Source organism: Scyliorhinus canicula, chromosome 4 (genome assembly GCF_902713615.1).
Source record: "Scyliorhinus canicula chromosome 4, sScyCan1.1, whole genome shotgun sequence".
Lineage (NCBI taxonomy): Eukaryota > Metazoa > Chordata > Chondrichthyes > Carcharhiniformes > Scyliorhinidae > Scyliorhinus > Scyliorhinus canicula.
Genome location: NC_052149.1, coordinates 133894124 through 133909802, shown reverse-complemented (window position 1 = coordinate 133909802; position 15679 = coordinate 133894124). Strand labels below are relative to the sequence as shown.

Here is a 15679-nt window from a genome sequence, read left to right as displayed (position 1 = left end):
TTGGATGCAGTATTCCAAATGTGGTCTAACTAAGGTTCTTTACAGCTGTAGCATGACTTGCCAATTTTTATACTCATTGCCCAACTGATGAAGGCCAGCATGCCGTATGCCTTCTTGAGTGCCTTAATCACCTGCGTTGCCACTTTCAGTTCCAGTGGACCTGTACACCCAGATCCCTCTGCCTATCAATACTCTGACGGGTTCTGCCATTTACAGTATAATTCCCACCTGCATTGGGCCTTCCAAAATGCATTACCTCATATGTGTCCGGATTAAACTCCATCTGCCATCTCTCCGCGCAAGTCTCCAAACAATCTATTTCCTGCTGTATCCTCTGACAGTCCTCATCGCTATCCACAATTCCACCTACCTTTTGTGTCGTCTGCAAACTTACTAATCAGACCAACTACCTTTTCCTCCATGTCATACAGCAAAGGTCCCAACACTGATCCCTGCGGAACACCCTTAGTAACAGCTATCCATTTCTTCTCTGACCTAGCCAGTTCTGTATCCACCTTGCCAGCTCACCTCTGATCCCGTGTAACTTCACCTTTTATACCAGTCTACCATGAGGGACCTTGTCAAAGGCTTTACTGAAGTCCATGTAGACAACATGCACTAGCCTTGCTTCATCAATCATCTTTGTCACTTCCTCAGAACCCAGATGAGGTTAATGAGACATGACTTCCCCTTCCCAAAACTATGCTGCCTCTCACTAATAAATCCATTTGTTTCCAAATGTGAGGAGATCGTGTCCCTAAGAATTTCTTCCAATCATTTCCCTACCACTGATGTAAGGCTCACCGGCTTATAATTTCCTGAATTATCCCATTTAAAAAAAGGAACAACATGAGTTATTCTCCAATCCTCTGGAATCTCTCCTGTAGCCAGTGAGGATACAAATATTTCTCTCAAGGCCCCAGCAATTTCCTCCCTTGCCTCCCTCAGTATTCTGGGGTAAATCCAATCAGGCCCTGGGGATTTACCTACCTTAAATGCTTTTTAGGACGCCCAATAGCTCCTCATTTTTGATATTGAGATGACCCAGACTATCTCCACACCCTTCACCAGACTCATCATCCATCAAGTCTTTCTCTTTGGTGAATACTGATGCGAATGAACTCATTTTGTACCTTGCCAATTTCCTCTGGCTCCACACATAGATTCCCTTCTCAGTCCCTGAGTGGATCAACCCTTTCTCTCAGTACTCTCTTGCTCTTTATATACATATAAAATACCTTGGGATTCTCTTTAATTCTGTTTGCCAAAGATGTTTCATGAACCCTTTCAGCCCTACTAACTCCTTCCTTTATATTTATCAAGGGCCTCATTTGTTCACAGCTTTCTTGACCTTAGGAATGCTTCCATTTTCAATTTGACTACTCAGATGCAGACTACTAAATTCTAAGAGAGATCAGATCCAGACTCTGCTGAATTGTTAGAAAGAACACAACCAGACTCTGCTGAATGATTAGAGAGCAGATCCAGACAGTGCTGAATTATTAGAGAGCGCAGATCCAGACTGCGCTGAATTATTAGAGAGCAGATCCAGACTGTGTTGAATTATTAGTGAGAGAGAACAGATCCAGACTGCACTGAATCATTAGAGAGTGAGAACAAATCCAGACTGTGTTCAATTTTGAATGAAAGAAGATCCAGACTGTGTTGAATTATTAAAGAGCAGATCCGGGCCATGCTGAATTATTAGAAAGTGAGAGTAGATCCAGACTGCACTGAATCATTAGAGAGAGCACATCCAGGCTGTGCTAAATTATTAGAGAGTGAGAGCAGATCCAGGCCATGCTGAATTATTAGAGATGATGTAGAGTCACCTGAAGAAGGAGCTGCGCTCCGAAAGCTCGTGTTTGAAACAAACCTGTTGGACTTTAACCTGGTGTTGTAAGACTTCTTACAATTATTTGAGAGTGAGAGCAGATCCAGGCCATGCTGAATTATTAGTGAGTGAGAGCAGATCTAGGCCATGCTGAATTATTAGAGAGTGAGAGCAGATCCAGGCCATGCTAAATTATTAGAGAGTGAGAGCAGATCCAGGCCATGCTAAATTATTTGAGAGTGAAAGCAGATCCAGGCCATGCTGAATTATTAGAGAGTGAGAGCAGATCCAGGCTGTGCTGAATTATTAGTGAGTGAGAGCAGATCCAGGCTGTGCTGAATTATTAGTGAGTGAGAGCAGATCCAGACTGTGCTAAATTATTAGAGAGTGGGAGCAGATCCAGGCTGTGCTAAATTATTAGAGAGTGGGAGCAGATCCAGGCTGTGCTAAATTATTAGTGAGTGAGAGCAGATCCAGGCTGTGCTGAATTATTAGTGAGTGGGAGCAGATCCAGACTGTGCTAAATTATTAGAGAGTGGGAGCAGATCCAGGCTGTGCTGAATTATTAGTGAGTGAGAGCAGATCCAAACTGTGCTAAATTATTAGAGAGTGAGAGCAGATCCAGGCTGTGCTGAATTATTAGTGAGTGAGAGCAGATCCAGGCTGTGCTGAATTATTAGTGAGTGAGAGCAGATCCAGACTGTGCTAAATTATTAGAGAGTGAGAGCAGATCCAGGCTGTGCTAAATTATTAGAGAGTGGGAGCAGATCCAGGCTGTGCTAAATTATTAGTGAGTGAGAGCAGATCCAGGCTGTGCTGAATTATTAGAGAGTGAGAGCAGATCCAGGCTGTGCTAAATTATTAGAGAGTGAGAGCAGATCCAGGCTGTGCTAAATTATTAGAGAGTGAGAGCAGATCCAGGCTGTGCTAAATTATTAGAGAGTGAGAGCAGATCCAGGCTGTGCTAAATTATTAGTGAGTGAGAGCAGATCCAGGCCATGCTGAATTATTAGAGAGTGAGAGCAGATCCAGGCCATGCTGAATTATTAGAGAGTGAGAGCAGATCCAGGCCATGCTGAATTAACATAGAACAGTACAGCACAGAACAGATCCTTCAGCCCTCGATGTTGTGCCTAGCATTGTCCGAAACCAAGATCAAACTATCCCACTCCCTGTCATTCTGGTGTGCTCCATGTGCCGATCCAATAACCGCTTGAAAGTTCCTAAAGTGCCCGACTTGTTAGAATTATTAGAGAGTGAGAGCAGATCCAGGCTGCGCTAAATTATTAGAGAGTGGGAGCAGATCCAGGCTGTGCTAAATTATTAGAAAGTGAGAGCAGATCCAGACTGCACTGAATCATTAGAGAGAGCAGATCCAGGCTGTGCTAAATTATTAGAGAGTGGGAGCAGATCCAGGCTGTGCTAAATTATTAGAAAGTGAGAGCAGATCCAGACTGCACTGAATCATTAGAGAGAGCAGATCCAGGCTGTGCTGAATTATTAGAGAGTGGGAGCAGATCCAGGCTGTGCTAAATTATTAGAAAGTGAGAGCAGATCCAGACTGCACTGAATCATTAGAGAGAGCAGATCCAGGCTGTGCTGAATTATTAGCGTGAGAGTTGATCCAGGCTGTGTTCAAGAGGGGGAGACGGTCCACGCTGTGCTGAATTATTAGAGAGCAGATCCAGGCTGTGCTGAATTAATTAAAGCTGGGGAATTGTTACAGAGTGGCTGTTGCAGACTCTTTATTTCACAGAATCACAGAATTGTTACGGCACAGAGAGGCCATTTGGCCCATCACACTTCCAGGCAGTGCATTCCAAACTCCAAATGTTCTTCTTTTGCAAATCACTTTAAATCGGTGGCCAAGGTTGGTATCATTACTGGTACAGTCTGGGAGGTTCCTGTGCTTTATTGTTCTTTGTGCTCAAAGCACTGCTGAGGGAGTGCCCCTCGATGGTTATGGTAGAGCCGGGTTTCTTTGGCTATTAATATAAATGGTGACAGGACCATGAGGGCAGCAGGGGCCGAGGAAGACACTGCTCCCGCTTAGGTAGCCCTCGAGGGCCCCGCCACAGGCAAATAACCTGTTGCGAGAGTTGGGCTACACTCGCCCCAAGTTGTTGTCGTGTTTATGATAGAGGAGAGAGCGAGTTCTAAAAGAGGGAACTCTCCCCTCAGTGTTGGGCAGCACGTTAGCACAGTGGTTAGCACAATTGCTTCACAGCTCCAAGGTCCAAGGTTTGATTCCCGGCTGGGTCACTGTCTGCGGAGTCTGCACGTCCTCCCAGTGTGTGCGTGGGTTTTCTCCGGGAGCTCCGGTTTCCTCCCACAGTCCAAAGATGTGTGGGTTAGGTGGATTGGCCTTGCTAAATTGCCCTTACTGTCCAAAAAGGCTAAGTGGGGGTTACTGGGTTGCGGGGATAGGGTAGATACGTAGACTTGAGTGGGTTGCTCTTTGTCAGAGCCAGTGCAGACTCGATGGGCCGAATGGCCTCCTTCTGCACTGTAAATTCTATGATTCTATGATTAGATTGAGGCAAGCATTGAGGGTGGGAAGGGAGAAGAAGGAGGGAAGAGGAAGGGTGGGCGCAAGATGATATGTGCCCCAGGTCAGGTGGAGAGGGAGGAGGGGATTTGCAGGGTTTCCTTTAATCATTTTGGGGAGGAACCGATCTTCAACCCAGGAGGCGCCCAGCCAAAGCCCACAGCAGCCTTTTCTTCACCTCCCTCGGTCTCAGTACAAATACTCTACCCCCCCACCTCCCCATCTCACACAGAACTTTAGCACCAACCTGCTATTCCTCCTGTTGCAAGCTGTAAGCTTTCATGCCTCAGGCCTAGGCCCCTTGAGTGCTGTTAATTAGGGGCAACAAGCCCCACAACCATTGCTGCTGCCATGGAAATATTCTTCCATGAGAGGTCCACCTCTCCCTGGACAAGGGGCTCACGGGCAGGATCTTACTGCAGGTGGACACACTGGAGGTCACCAGACAGAAAGTAACACTGTTTCACTTTCTGCACACTATATCCAGTGAGCTCCCCCCTACCGGAGGTCTATTCCAGGATGGTGTCAGTCCCCCATGGTATGAAGGAGGGAAGCCTCTGCCACATTTGTTGCATCCACACTTCTGAGCCGCCACTACCCTCTGGCTCAGAGCCCCGAGAGGAACCCAGGGACGACTCCTCCGTCGTCGATCCTGTGGGTGGGATCGGAGCGGAGTCGGAGCTAGTTGGCGGGATCCATGCCATCTGCCTCACTCACTGTGGTGGAGGCCCTAGACCCTGATGGCAACTGCCCGGTGGTAGGCAATGAGTTAGAATCTATCTGTAGTGAGGCAATGGACTCCCTCATGCCTCCCACTGAGTCGCTTCTCAGCTCCCCATCCCCGCCTCCCCGGGGAACTCCAGGACTTTCTTTTAATAAACTGTGGTTGCCAGGACAGAGTCCAGCTGGCCCTCGGCCGCTGATCAGAGCTGGTACTGTTGGTCTGGTCTTCCCGCACCTATGCGAAAGGGTTGATGGACATGCACTGAATGGATTTCTTGCCGGGCTCTTGAGGGAGTGGAGGGGCACACGCTCTTCTGATTGGTGAAGGTAGCACAATACTTCTGACATGAAGGTGATCATAGACAGCATCAACATCTACAGCAGCAGATAGACACAACGCAGGTTCCAGAACGTCTCGGTCCTCCGGGATTGGAAGTATGCAGTGTGCTTATTGCAAGAAACCCATAGTGCTCCAGGAGATGAAGCCACATGGCTCCTGGCGTAGTGAGGAGGAGGGGTGTTTCTCCATGAGTCATTTGCCCTCCATTTCTGGTGGGATGGCTATCTTGTCCCACATTTTCAACCAGAGATCTGGGGGGTCAAGGAGCCTGTGCCAGGCTGATTGCTTCACCTAAGAGTCCACGAAAGGGTCATGGTGCTTCACGTTGTGAATGCCTACGCACCCACGCTGAGTTAGCAGCAAATTACTTTTTTCGACCAAGTTTCAACTCTTCTCGGCACCACCAACGCAGGTGAGTGCATCGTCCTTGGTGGATGGTGGTGGAGGAATTCCAACAGCCCCCTTGGGACAAGGGACTACCTTGGTATCCTGTGCCACACGCCAGTGATGGTGAAGTTAAGGGATGTGGTTGGTCCCACGACTTGGTGGACGTCTGTCGACATCTCTATCCTGAATCCAGCGTGTTCACTTACATGAGGCCTGGATTCGGAGCGTCCAGAATCTACTGCTGCTGGAGGATGCGCGAATGCCAAACTAGGTACTCTTCTGCGTCCTCTGCCAGGATCAACTGGGCCAGATGCTTCAGATAGCTGATTGGTCTGTTGTAGATGGACCCCCTCCCAGAGAAGCTCAAGCCTTTCACCTGGAGCAGGACCAACAGCCTGTCCTTGGGTGTCCTATTTTTCCCAGATGGGAAGTCCTGACTGAGAAACTGGCAGGAGCTGGAGGCCAAGGTGACCGTTCACCTGAGAGGCTGGCAAGGACTGCTCCCAAGTGCTGTATTATAGGGACCGAGTTCTGATCATAAACCAGCTGATTTCCTTTATGTTATGGTCCCAATTCATACTTTAACCCCTACAGAGAATGCTCAGACAGTTCTCATGGGCAAAAAGACTGCACTGAGTCACCGCTGAGGTTCAGAGTCTCTCGCTTGGGGAGGGCGGAGAGTCGCTGGTGTGCCTTTGCGCCCAAGTGGTGACCTTCCGCTCCCAGACACTGTAGCGATACCTCTACGTTGAGCCTCCTCCACGATGGTGTGCATTGGTGACGCATTACTTCTCCCAGGTGCATGGCCTGAACTACGATGTGAAGCTCCTGTTCATAGATCTCAGGGATCTTTGTATCTCCTTGCAGGCATTACCCGTCTTTTATCAGTACCTGCTCGAAGTGTGTAATATGATGGTCTCGTGCTGCTGTTCTCCGCCGAGTGGAGTAACGGCTTTCATCAGGAAGCCATTGTTCAGGAATCCATACCTCCACCAATACTATTTTGAATGGCTGGTGGCGGGACGGTCTGGCGATGCCAGGGTGACCAGGATCGGGCCGAGCACGATGGCAGAGGAGTGGACTTGATTACATCCCGTGCTTTGGCACAACGTGCGGTGATGAGTGTCTGGATTGCAGCCGATGCTGTCCATGACCTCAAAACGGTCATTGATGTGCAAGTGGGTCCTCGCATAAAGGACATCTGTAACCTCCCTAATGCATTTTGTGTGGCTGGTGAGCCACTTCCTGGAGTGCAGGTACAGGAAACCCCAGCTCTGCTACACACCATCAATGAACCTGGTCAGGGCTCCCTGATAGATCTACCATGCGGTTTCAGTAGCACTTTGTGATTACTGGAACTCAGTAGAAATTTAAGTTAAAACTTCTCAGGTACAAATAAGAATTGTTTTATTTGTCTTCAAATGATTACAATTGAAAGTCATTTAAAAGGCAATTAGTAGACAATTTGAAGCTTTCAAAGAAATCACAGAAATGATCTTCATGCTTCGGCAAACAGCTCGCAATAACTTTAGAAGTCAAAGTCTGAAAATGAAATAGGAAGACAGGGAGACAGTGAATAGTTCAGATCAAAGTATAGATGATTCATGAAAGAGAGAGAGAGAAAGATCTAATGATCCAGCTCCAGCTAAAAATGGCCGACCAAAACGTCACAGTTATATTATATCATATCTGTCCTTAGCCATCTAATTACACCCCAATATAATCCTAATTGATTTGGGTTAGACTCAAACACATCTGATTTGACAGCAAGCTGTCCATCTTTAATATGCAACATTAGTTTTATTGTTTTGAGTCTACATACTTGTGTATGTTAAGGAATGCAATATTGTGCTGTTATCCAGACCAGTCAGTCTTTTGCTGACTTAGCTGTTATAACAATAGAGCCTTCATGTTACTGTGTCATTGCTATGCTGTTGCTATAGAGCCTGCCCTGTCCTTGGACACTGCCTTCAAAAATGGATTCATTAGTTCAGTTAAAGTATTTGTTTTAATCTCTACTGCTATTGCATGTATCAGGTACTTTTGTGTTTCTGTTGTTTTTATGTTGTACTGTAAGCATTCCCTCTTGCTTCCATAGTGTCCTCATGAGTATGGGCTTTACATTTTAGAACTGATACTTCTTTTGGCAAGGTCATAGCTTCTAGAAGGTCTCGTACTTCCTTTCCATTTCGGATAGGTGTACCTGCTGTTGTGAAAAACCCTCTTTTTCTCCACAGATGGCCATGTGCTACTCCAAAACCATATCTGGAGCCAGTATAGATGTTAGCAGTTCTATCTCTTTCCATATGACATGCTTCTGTTAGTGCCTTTAATTCGGCCTGCTGAGCTGATGTACCTGGGGCAAACTTCCTTCAGCTAATACTTCATATGGGCTTGTGACTGCCCACCCAGCTTTTCTGATACCCTTGTCAATAAAAGAGGAACCATCAGTGAATAAGAGTAAATCTGGGTTCTGTAATGGCTCTTCTTCTACTAAGCGTACTTCTTCCATTTCCTCTATTGTTTCCACACAGTTCATGCCCTTCTCTCTCCCCTCCCTTTTGCTCCTCGGGAAGCGGGAGCAAAGATGATGGGTTTACAGGACTGGCTTTGTGAAAATATAGGTTGGGAGCTTCCAAAACTGCTGTCCATCTAGTCCATCTAGCTGATGTAACTTGTGACACTCTGTTCATGGATAGAAGAGAATGGACTGAGTGTGGACATTAATGGTTAACTTTTGGTCTAGAACAAGGGCAGCACGGTAGCATGGTGGTTAGCATAAATGCTTCACAGCTCCAGGGTCCCATGTTCGATTCCCGGCTGGGTCACTGTCTGTGCGGAGTCTGCACGTCCTCCCCGTGTGTGCGTGGGTTTCCTCCGGGTGCTCCGGTTTCCTCCCACAGTCCAAAGATGTGCAGGTTAGGTGGATTGGCCATGCTAAATTGCCCGTAGTGTCCTAAAATAAGTAAGGTATGGGCCGGGGGGGGGGGGGGGGGGGTTGTTGGGTTACGGGTATAGGGTGGATACATGGGTTTGAGTAGGGTGATCATTGCTCGGCACAACATCGAGGGCCGAAGGGTCTGTTCTGTGCTGTACTGTTCTATGTTCTATGTTAAGGCTTGATGTCATCATTACAGTTTGACATGTGGCTTCCATGGCTGGTAAACAACTGCCAAATGCTAGTGCCACATTGTCAAGTTTAATGGAATAGTACCCAACCGATCTTAACTGATCACCATGTTCTTGGGCTAGTACTGCAGTCATGTAACCAGCTCTTTCATGAACAAACATGGTAAAAGGTTTGCCGCTGTTTAGAATACCGAAGGCTGGTGCTGAACACAGGACCATTTTTCAAATTCGGAAATGACTGTTTTTGTTGAGAATTGAGTTTAACTCGATCTCTTGATTTTCTGTTTCCTTTTAAAAGATCATTTAATGGCTGGCATAACTGAGTATAAGAATCAATCCATAGGAAATAGTTGACTTTTACACTCCCTCAGAGCTTTCATGCTGCTGTCCCCTGGCTGGGGAGCCGTTTATATTGAGCTTCCCTGTGATTTCAGTGGTTACATTTTCCTGGGGTGAGCACATCATCAGGGGCCCACTAAGAGATTCACGCGGAGGAACAAACTTCTCGCAAAATTCTGAGAGAAATCCCACCAACATTCACACAGTTTTTCTCACCAGAACTGACACTTGGCCATTTTGGGTAAGATTCTGCCCAGTGTCTTGTACAAGTTCAATATAATCTCCTTGTTCTCGGACTCTATTCCAAAGAATTATTCAAGAGAAAGTTACAGTCTGGAGTGAATTATTATTCCTTTCTTCTGTCTTTTTCAGATGCCAGTATGTATGCGCATTACCTCTTCAATGCTTTTGACAGTGCACACAATGGATCTATCAAATTTCAGGTAAGTCTTGTTCCATGAAAACCAGCCTCTGCTTGATGAAGATATTTAATTGACTCCAGAAGTCTTTTCATTCAAGTCGGTTGCAATCTGTTTGAATAGTTTTTTTTCAAATACTTATTTTTAATCCTGTGTCTACATTGAGTATACATTTGAAAAATTATTGAACCCAATTAATCATGAGGGAGCTGGATTCAAATCATTCGAGATAGACTCTGGCCCGGATTCTCCACCTCGTGCCACCGGCAGTCGAGTTCCCGATGCGGTGGAGAAACAATCGCCAGGGAAAAACGGAATCTGCGCTCGTTTCCGACACTCAGATACCCCATTGGTCGAAGTTCACGCCCCGCACTAGCGGGAGGATGGAAATTAGTCATTAAAAGCCATTTGCATTCAAATACTGGACTGGACACCTTGGGCGGGATTCTCCGACCCCCCGCCGGGTCAGAGAATCGCCGGGGGCCGGCGTGAATCCCCCCCGTCTCCCGAAGTCTCCGGCACCAGAGATTCGGCAGAGGCGGGAATCGCGCTGCGCCGGTAGGCGCCCCCTCCGGCGATTCTCCGGCCCGTGATGGGCTGAAGTCCCGCTGCTGTCATGCCGGTCCCACCGGCGGGAATCAAACCACCGACCTTACTAGCGGGACCAGGCGGCGCGAGCGGGCTCCGGGGTCCTGGGGTGGGCGTGAGGTGATCTGGCCCTGGGGGGGTGCCCTTATGGTGGCCTGGCCCGTGATCGGGGCCCACCGATCGGCGGGCGGGTCTGTGCCGTGGAGGCACTCTTTTCCTTCCGCGTTCGCCATTGTCTTCACAATGGCGGACACTGAAGTGACCCCCTCCCCAGCGCATGCGCGGGGATGACGTCAGCAGCCGCTGACGCTCCGGCGCATGCGCGGACTTCCGCCAGCCGGCGAAGTCCCTTCGGCCCCGGCTGGCGTGGCGCCAAAGGCCTTTCCCGCAGGCCGGCGGGGCGCCAACCACTCCGACGTGGGCCTAGCCCCTCAAGATTAGGGCTTGGCCCCTAAAGGTGCGGCGAAATCCGCAACTTTGGGGCGGCCTGATGCCAGAGTGGTTCATGCCACTCCATCCAGCCAGGACCCCCCGCACCACCGGGTAGGGGAGAATCTCGGCCCATATTCTCCCGGCCCTCGTTATTCTCGGTCCTCTGAGCCGGGAATCATGTGGATGTGAATGACTACTGGTCCTGACAAATGACAATTTGACCCTGTGAACCTCAAGGTCGGCCAAGGGGATAACTCTTTAAAGATGTTTCTCCCAAAGTCCATTGGAGAGGCATCCTCCCTCAACCACCCCCCTCTCCCAATACGGACCTGCCCTCCCCCCATCCACCAGACCCCTCACAGACCCCTTAAATAAAGAGACCCCTCCCCACATAGACTCCCTAAATAAGGAGTCTCCCCCTACAAATTCCCCAGAAGAGAGACCCCTGTCTGGATGCCTCTCCAATGGTGTAGACAGCAATCCTGACAGAGACAGTGAAACAAATTCACTGCTTTAACACTCGCCTGGGCCACATGGAGGGATGTCCGAGGTAGGTTCTTTACTCAGAGAGTCGTTAGGGTGTGGAATGGACAGCCTGCTGTGATAGTGGAGTCAGACACATTAGTAACTTTCAAGCAGTTATTGGATAGGCACATGGAGCACACCAGAATGACAGGAAGTGGGATAGCTTGATCTTGGTTTCGGACAATGCTCGGCACAACATCGAGGGCCGAAGGGCCTGTTCTGTGCTGTACTGTTCTATGTTCTATGTTCTAAGCCATCGCTGGTTATGTAACCTGCAACCAGAATGGGGAGGACCTCCCTCCACAGAAGGCCGTGATCAGGGGCAAAAACATAGTTTATATGGCCCATAGGGACAGGAAAGAAAGGGCAGCCAGACAGCGGCTGATCGACCCCATACTGGAGGTGGGTCAGGGGTACTCCATGGCCCCACCTGTGGAACTTCAGGTGGAGAGGGTAAAGCTGCAGATGGAATTTGATCTGCTCTCCACAAGGAAGGCAATCCACCAGCTCCACCAGGCAAAGGGGGCCTTCCACAAACATGGACACAAGGCCAGCCATATGCTGACACAGCAGGTGAGAAAGCAAGCAGCCGCAAAAGAGAGGGCAAGTTAGGGACAGAAATGGTGGGACAGATATGGGAGGATGGTAGCAGACCCAAACAAGGCTTTGCAAATCTTTATCGAGAGCTAAGCACCTCCGAACCCCGGACGGGAACTCTGTGATGGAACAGTTCTTCAACAGGCTGGATATACAGGTGGTGAAGGAGCGCAGGAAACACCACTTGAGCTGGGCGAAATCATGGAGTGTATTAATTCCATGGAGTCAAGGAAAGCGCCGGATGAGTTCCTGGTAGACTTTTACAAAACTTTGCAACAACGCTGGCACCGCACTTGAGGGAGATAGAACAAAAATAAAGAACAAAGGGACCGCCCCTTCGGCCCTCAAAGTCTGTACCGGCCATTATACCAACCTTAGCCAAAACCCTCAGCACTTCCTAGTCCCGTATCCCCTATACCCATCCTATCCATGTATATGCTGAGATGCCTTTTGAACGCTGTTAACGTATCTGCTTCCACGACCTCCTCTGGCAATGCATTCCAGGCACTCACCACCCTCTGCATAAAAAAAACTGCCTCACATATCTCCTCTAAACTTTGCCAACTTTGTTCAACAACTCATTGTCAAAGGGAGCCCTGCCACCCTCACTGGCACAGGTCTCAATCTGATTGTTCCCCAGAAAGGACAAAGACCCGACAGAATGGATCATACAGACCCATCTCTCTCTCAAACACTAATGCAAAAGTCCCAGCAAAAGTGCTGGCGAGGTGCCTGGAGAGCCGTCTGCCAGAAGTGATCATGGAAGATCAGGCCGCGTTTGTCAAGGGCAGACAACAAACAGTGAACAGCAAATGCCTACTGAATGTAATAATGACCCCCATCCGGGGAGAGGACACCAAAGGTGTCTACGACTGGGGCCCAGGAGGAGGGTTCATCGCGCTGGAGGAGCACTGCCCCAATGCCAGACTGGCTCGCATCAGTGGAGATCTTCGTCTCTTTGGCAGGGTCGAAAAACGCCAGTACCGGGGCCTTGGTGAGTTTCGCCCTGAGTTCACGCCACTCTCGCTCATGAGCGGGGAGCCACCGGAAGTCAGTGGTTTTCTTCACAAGATTGCGGAGAGCTGTGGTGTGAGATGCGAGGTTGGGGATAAACTTCCCAAGGAAGTTGACCATCCCCAGGAAGTGGAGGACCACCTTCTTCTCCTCTGGTGTCTTCACAGCATTGATCACCGACACCTTATCTGCATTTGGCTGCACACCAAACTGCAAAATATGGTCGCCGAGGAACTTTATTTTTGCTTCACCGAACGAGCGTTTGGCTCAGTTGAGTCGGAGGCCATGCTCGTGGATCATCTGGAACACTCGCTTGAGGCGATCGATGTGTTCCTGTGGAGTCGTGGACCAGATGATAATGTCATCGACGTACACCCCCACCCCCTCGATGCTCTCCACCATTTGCTCCATTATTTGGTGGAACACCTCCGAGGCGGAGATGATACCAAAGGGCATCCGGTTGTAACAATACCGGCCAAACGGGGTGGTAATGTGCAGAGCTTCCGACTGTATGCATCAAGTTGTATCTGCCAAAACCCCTTGGAGGCATCCAGCTTCGTGAAAAACTTGGCGCGAGCCATTTCGCTGGTGAGCTCTTCGCGCTTAGGGACAGGGTAGTGTTCCCTCATGATGTTACGGTTCAAATCTTTGGGGTCGATATAAATGCGCAGTTCCCCTGACGGTTTTTTGACACAAACCATGGAGCTAACCCAGTCCGTGGGTTCCATGACCTTAGAAATGACGCCCTGGTCCTGGAGGTCTTGCAGCTGCTGCTTGAGACGGTCCTTAAGAGGTGCCGGCACCCGACGGGCTGCATGAACCACAGGTGTGGCATTCGGTTTCAAAAGAATCTTGTATGTGTAGGGGAATGTGCCCATACCCTCGAAGATGCTGTGGTATCGTGCAATTATGTCATTTAATTGGATTTGGAAGTTGGCATCTGGCGAGGTTGATGCTTCAGCGGGCGACATGCAGTGAACCCGCTGCACAAGATTCAGGATTTTGCAGGCCTGAGCACCGAGCAAGGAAGCTTTGTTGGACCCTATAGTTTTGAAGCGCAAGGTGGCTCTTGAAGAACGATGCGATACCACAAGCTGGCATGAGCCACTGGCAGCAATGGCATTGCCATTGTAGTCGAGAAGCTGGCAGGCCGGTGGGAGGATGTTCTGCCTGACGTGGATGTTATCCAGGTCAGACTGCGAAATGAGGTTAGCTGAAGCGCCAGTGTCCAGCCTGAAGCGTATGCGAGATTTGTTGACCGTAAGGGTGGCACACCACTCGTCATCCGGATCAAAGCTCAGCACTGGGAGGGGCTTGGCCTTTTTTGAGGAAAGCATCGTATGCTTGGTGATGATGCCCACCCAGAATGGGGATGTGAGATCCTCGGTGTCGGGATCTGGAGTCATGTCGGAGTCGGAGTCTGCAACGGGTTGCTGCACTGACCGGACATTCCTGCGCTGCGGCTGGGATCGCTGTGTGTTGGGTAGTGGAGCAGATCTGCACAGGGCTGCGTAGTGGCCAAGCTTGCCACACAGGAGACAGCATCGAGATTTTGCGGGACATTGCTGCTTTAAATGGGCGGAGCCACAGTTGTTGCACGTCATGGCGCCTCGCCGTCCCCTTGGTCGTTGCGCGCATGCACAGGAGCCCAGGAAAAGCACGCGAAATGGCTGCCCTCATCCAGACTCAGGCCCTGGAGCTGTTTTACGGCCTGCACCCGCTCCACATCGTGGGGGCCTTGCCGCGCCGTCTCTGCCGCCTTGATATGGGAGTACCGGTTAGTAGCGTGCTCGTGTAGGACGCAGGTCTCGATGGCGATGGTGAGGGTGAGCTGTTTAACTTTAAGGAGCTGCTGGCGATGGAGATCGGAGTGGACCCCGAAACGACCTGGTCGCGGATCACGGAGTCGGAAGTGTAGCCATAGTTGCAGGATTGTGCGTGGATATGGAGATGGGTTAAGAAGGATTGAAAAGGTTCATCCTTACCCTGAAGCCTCTGCTGGAACACATAGCGTTCAAAGCTCTCATTGACTTCGATGTCACAGTGGCTGTCAAACTTCAGCAGGACTGTTTTGAACTTGGTCTTGTCCTCACCTTCAGCAAAGGTGAGGGAGTTAAAAATGTGGATAGCGTGGTCCCCGGCTGTAGAGAGGAAGAGAGCGATCTTCCTGCCATCCGATGCAGCTTCGAGGTCGGTGGCTTCAAGATACAGCTGAAACGTCTGCTTAAAAATCTTCCAGTTTGCACCGAGGTTGCCGGCGATGCAGAGCGGCGGGGGAGGGCGGGCGCTGTCCATGTTACCGGATGGCTAATTGCTGGTCAAAGGCAGACTATCTCAAGGTAGCTCCGTCAAACTCTAACATAACTCACTGGGTCTGCGAGGACTGCGTTTACTGCAGCAGTGAGAGAGACAGGCTTCCAACACTTGGAGAAATGCAACTCTATTTTATTGAACTCTTAACAATTAAAGATACTTTAACGGTGGGTTGACACTATGCTGAGTTGACTGGAGACCTGAGGCTAACCTGACCAGACTATCTTACTACCACATGGTGTATGTTCTAGTTGCTGCTCACAGGCTCTGACTGTCTCAGAGGCCGGATCCCAAGAGAGCGGGAAAACTAGTGCCCTCTGGCTTTATAGTGGCCGTGTCCTGTCTGGTGATTGGCTGCTGTGTTCTGTGTGTTCATTGGTCATCCTGTGTGTCAATCAATGTCTGTCTGTGCACCATCATATACTTGTGTGTATATTATGATGCGGTGCACGACCTGTGTGACCAGAGCAAGCTCCGGGGGCTCCCCTGCC

At 49.5% G+C, this 15679-nt stretch overlaps 1 protein-coding gene across 2 annotated transcripts in view; it reads left to right on the top strand.

Moving 5' to 3' along the window:
* The window catches only part of LOC119965021 (Kv channel-interacting protein 1-like), a 604872-nt gene that overhangs the window by 518981 nt on the left and 70212 nt on the right, over positions 1-15679 (top strand). For both annotated transcript variants that reach the window (XM_038795225.1, XM_038795226.1), the window contains exon 4: positions 9673-9743. In XM_038795225.1, coding sequence (XP_038651153.1) covers positions 9673-9743 — 71 coding nt within the window. The remainder of the gene's footprint in view (positions 1-9672; positions 9744-15679) is intronic.